Source organism: Pyxicephalus adspersus, chromosome 7 (assembly GCF_032062135.1).
Source record: "Pyxicephalus adspersus chromosome 7, UCB_Pads_2.0, whole genome shotgun sequence".
NCBI classification, from domain to species: domain Eukaryota; kingdom Metazoa; phylum Chordata; class Amphibia; order Anura; family Pyxicephalidae; genus Pyxicephalus; species Pyxicephalus adspersus.
The window spans coordinates 11,379,893-11,384,282 of NC_092864.1; the positions used below are offsets into that span (position 1 = coordinate 11,379,893).

Consider the following 4,390-nt stretch of genomic DNA (forward strand, 5'->3'; position numbering starts at 1 on the left):
CCCCTGCTCGCTCTCTGCCACATAATCTCCCACCCCTGCTCACTCTCTGCCACATAATATCAGAGAGTCTTCTGAGATAGGAGAGAACACTAACTTATTAGAAACAAAGATGGAGCATACAGAAAGTTGGGAGATAAAGACAATTCTGGAAGTATTTTTCAGTACCTAAAGAAAAGAAATAACTAAACCAAATGTAAAATAACAAAAATGTTTTATTTGTACATTTAGCAGATTAAATAGAAGCAAATAAAAAAAGTTTATTGGTCTGGGTTTATACCCTTTAAGAAGGCTAAACAGGGCTGGTGCCGATATGCAAATATTGACTTTCTGTATAAAAGTTAAGCCAATATATGAGCAAAGCAGGCCATTTAAATTAAGATGAACTCTGACCCTCTGAATGCCCCAGCATTGCAGATTCTTTATACACCTGCAGCCTGCAGTAACTGAAGAACTGCATTGTGGGAATCTCTAGTATGAGTGGTCTGGGACTTTCCATTAAAAATTACCCAGAATGATCTTTTAAAAAGGATCAAAGTCCTATATTGGATTGTGTAGGGGGGTTTTCTTCTAAGCGTAGCAGTATACCAAATCCAGGTATCATCTTGTAAGCTCAGCAATGTCTATCCATTCTTTATAGAACAGTGACATCATCAAGGTTGAAGTTGCTCTGATATCTATGTTCAAGCAGGAAATTGCTGCCAATCCTGAGCTACGATTGGTGGAATTAGGTAAATCTCCATTTTCCAAAATGACTCGCTGTATAAGGTGTTCCCAAGTCTCATGAAAAACTTGGGTCCAGTGTGAGGTCCCTTTTCCCATCAGCATGTCATAGCTGAGCAAGTCTAGAAGGCTTTCCCTGCTCTGCTCCCATTGAGGGGTTGGGCGTGCAGACACAGTTAATGAAGATATAACTCACTGGGCCTCATGTTGGTTCCCCTGTCCAGGCACAGAATGGAGGTAAAGGCATCAGCTGGGTGAATGTAGTGAATTCAGCAGTTCCATATAAAACAATATTGCTATGTAACAAAGGACAGAGTAGATTGTCAAGGCCGGGACATCATCAGTGGGTTTGGAGGTTCGCTGGGACTGTTGGAATAGCCCAGTTTCTTCAGGTCCTTTGTGACCACATTGAAGGAAAGTGTCAGAAATCCTTGTGACCGCACTCTTGTGACTGTAATGACAAAGAACATTGGTGAACATTAAAATGGACATTGATTTACACTATTTTATCATCAATCAGCTCAGATTACAAGATGCCTTTTTGCCAATCACACAGGAACCAATGACCCCCCCCCAACTTCCCAAAATATAAGCTTTCATTATAAAGCTATGCTTGTAATGCAATCATCATTGCAATGGTAGCATCTAGCTAATCAATATTATGACCATTGGGTGAGTCACATTCAGCCATGCGAGGGATCTTTTTTCTGTGTTTAACATGCCCAGATCTTGTCTTACCCCTCCATCTCTGACTGGCAGAGAAAATAGAAGCAGCAGACTAAGGCTACGTACACATGTCAGATGATTCTTGTCCAGCTAAGGGCTAATATCTTACAAGAATCTGGTGTGTGTATGGTGTTCAGGATGGATCTATGAGCGACTAACGGTCTAAATGGAAGTGAATGGGGAAGGAGCACAACGGGGTGCCGGTTCATCGCTCTCCCCCATGCCCCCTCTATCAAGCAGAATGGTCATGTATGTACAGCACTCATTAATGCATCGTTCAGTCTTTTGTCGCTGGATAGGATCGTAAAAGATGCTTTCCAAGGACAATTATTGAACGTGCATATGCAGCCGAATAGGTAAATTTCCCCAAACATTATGCTTATATCTGCTATTAATATACTCCTTGCTGCTTTTCCTTGCCCATTTGAGGTTCTGCTGTGCAAGTTGAAAGAGTCTGGTACTACGTCACCCTTAAAAACAACTTAACCTGACCATTTATTCCTTATTTCCCACCCAGTACGCCACACAACAGAGAACAGCATGGGATGGCATGCGGTGACTCACGTCATCAGATGCCAGTGATATCGGCAATTATGTAACTCTGTGTGGTGGTGATGAGGTGGTTAGCGCACTCCTGTGCGTTTGCGGAGGTGACGGAGAGCCAGGAACATCTAGTGTGACATCTGCGAGTCATTAATCACATTCTTTTGGGCCTCTTAGATATCCAAGAAGCATTTTAGCTGCTTACTCAGAGCCTTCTGCTCATCCTCAGTCACTATTATTAACATTGACAACGTGGCACTACAATAAATGATTGCTGAACAGCCAAGCTGTGATCATTGCTTTAAAAGGACATATAAAACGAGAGGAACTCCATTACAGTATTACTAAGAGATTATATTTTTTATTATCTATGGTCTATACTATAAGATTTATTTTTGCATAAAACCAAAATATTCTGCATCTCATTGTCCATCTTAAATGAAGAAATACTAGCCAGGTATGGCCAGTGCCAATGAAATTGTTCGAAGTGTTCTCCCGGCTCCCTTTAAATGGGCGCACCACCCGAAACTTTTCAGTAACCACCCAAGTATTTATGAGTGGCTGCTGAAAAGCTGGGTCACAATACAGAGGCTGCCACCCACCTACAGATTCTTCCCACCCAGCTTAAAAATAATTCTGGGAGGATATTTTTAATATTATTACACAATATTTATATAGCGCTGACATATTACACAGAGCTGTACAAAGTCCATAGTCATGTCACTAGCTGTCCCTCAAAGGGGATCACAATCTAATGTCCCTACCATAGTCATATGTCTTTAACACAGTCTAAGGTCAATTATGGAGGGAAGCCAAATAACCTAACTGCATGTTTTTGGAATGTGGGAGGAAACCGGAGTACCCAGAGGAAACCCATGCAAAAATGGGGAGAACCTGCAAACTCCATGCAGATAATGTCCTGTCTGAGATTCGAACCCGGGACCCAGCGCTACAAAGGCCAGAGTGCTAACCACTGAGCCACCGTGCTGCCACACCGCCAATGACAGTGAGGGCCTCCTCCAGGATAAGGATGTAACCACTGGAGGAGGCCTTCACTGTCAGGGGGTGCAGAGCTAGGTAAGAATAGGACATAATGGGCTGGGTGTGAGAGAGATCCTGTATGTAGAAATATAAAGACAGCCATAGCTGAACTGAACTAGTAGCAAAAAGACAAGCATTCCTTCAAGCAGTGGTCGTGAAAAATTATAATAAAGAGCCTCCATAAAGATGGACACATTCTTCTCGGACCACATAAAACCTAAAATACACAGCCAAAAGACAGGATTTGATAATATTGATGTTTTGGTCTTTATTAAAGGTAAGATCCATATTAGCAGTATGCAGTCCATGTATAAAATGAAGAGCCCATCAGCTATGGTTGATCTCCACTTGGAAATAGTAAGATTTGAGATGTCTCTGGGGCTGATCTAAATAAAGCCCTCTAATGTTGGAGAGGATACACGTTTATCAGTAAAGCTGGGCGATCCAGCAAACCTGTAACGGATTTCTTAAAATTCATTTGCTTTTTGTTAGCAACAAAAACAGCCGGTGGTTACTGAAAGGTTCCGGGTGGCACGCTCGGCTAAAAGAGGCTGGAAAAACACTTGGCACGCTTCAAAATCTTGCAAAAGCCTTCCAAGAGGAATGAAGAATGGAGCTGGAACACAGAGCAAACTCTATATTAATGAGATGTTGACAGATATGTGAAGGTCAGGTGTCCATAAACACTTGCCTGTGCAATCTATGTATAAAATGAAGAGCTTGCTGTCAGTTTTTGTCTTCCATATACCATCTGTAGAGCGGTAGAGGTGCCATGTTAAATATTTACCACCCTGCTGCTTGAACTTGATGTTTAAAAAAAAAAACAAAGAGGAGAAAACGCCCGGCTAGCTATGCATGCTGTAATTAAACACTTGTTCAATGTAGCGCTCTATTTTCTCATGATAATAGGCACGTGTGCAGCCGTGTGTCTCCGTGCTAATGGGTTCGATAAATTAAAGCCGCTTTTTAAGTCAGTTTAATAAAATCCGCGATGCAAGCTGAATTTTATGAAGGTGACCTCGGCAGCGTTATCATGTGACAAGGAGATAATTGTGATCCAATATGTGTTTAATGTATTCTCAAAAGGATTAGAAGTACAGAAGGTGAGCATCTGCTACTGCAGGTAGACACTCCTGATCAATGAGCTAGCTCCCCTCTATAGGATTTTGTAACTTGCTGGAGTTTAAACACTTTCATTTTTTATACAAAGGCTTTGAATTAGGATATACTTTGAATATAAAGAGTTTTGATGTCTGTACTTCTCCTCAGCTACTTCTTAGAGTGCCCGGGAGCCCCAAAACTCAGCATGCTCTAATATATAACACCTGACCATGCCCTTTTATTATTATTATTATTATTA

At 41.5% G+C, this 4,390-nt stretch overlaps 1 protein-coding gene across 1 annotated transcript in view; it reads right to left on the reverse strand.

The window, feature by feature from the left end:
* Positions 1-194: 194 nt before the first annotated feature.
* The window catches only part of B9D1 (B9 domain containing 1), a 43,834-nt gene continuing 39,638 nt past the window's right edge, over positions 195-4,390 (reverse strand). The window contains exon 7 of the mRNA XM_072417466.1: positions 195-1,171. Coding sequence (XP_072273567.1) covers positions 1,044-1,171 — 128 coding nt within the window. The 3' untranslated portion in view covers positions 195-1,043. The remainder of the gene's footprint in view (positions 1,172-4,390) is intronic.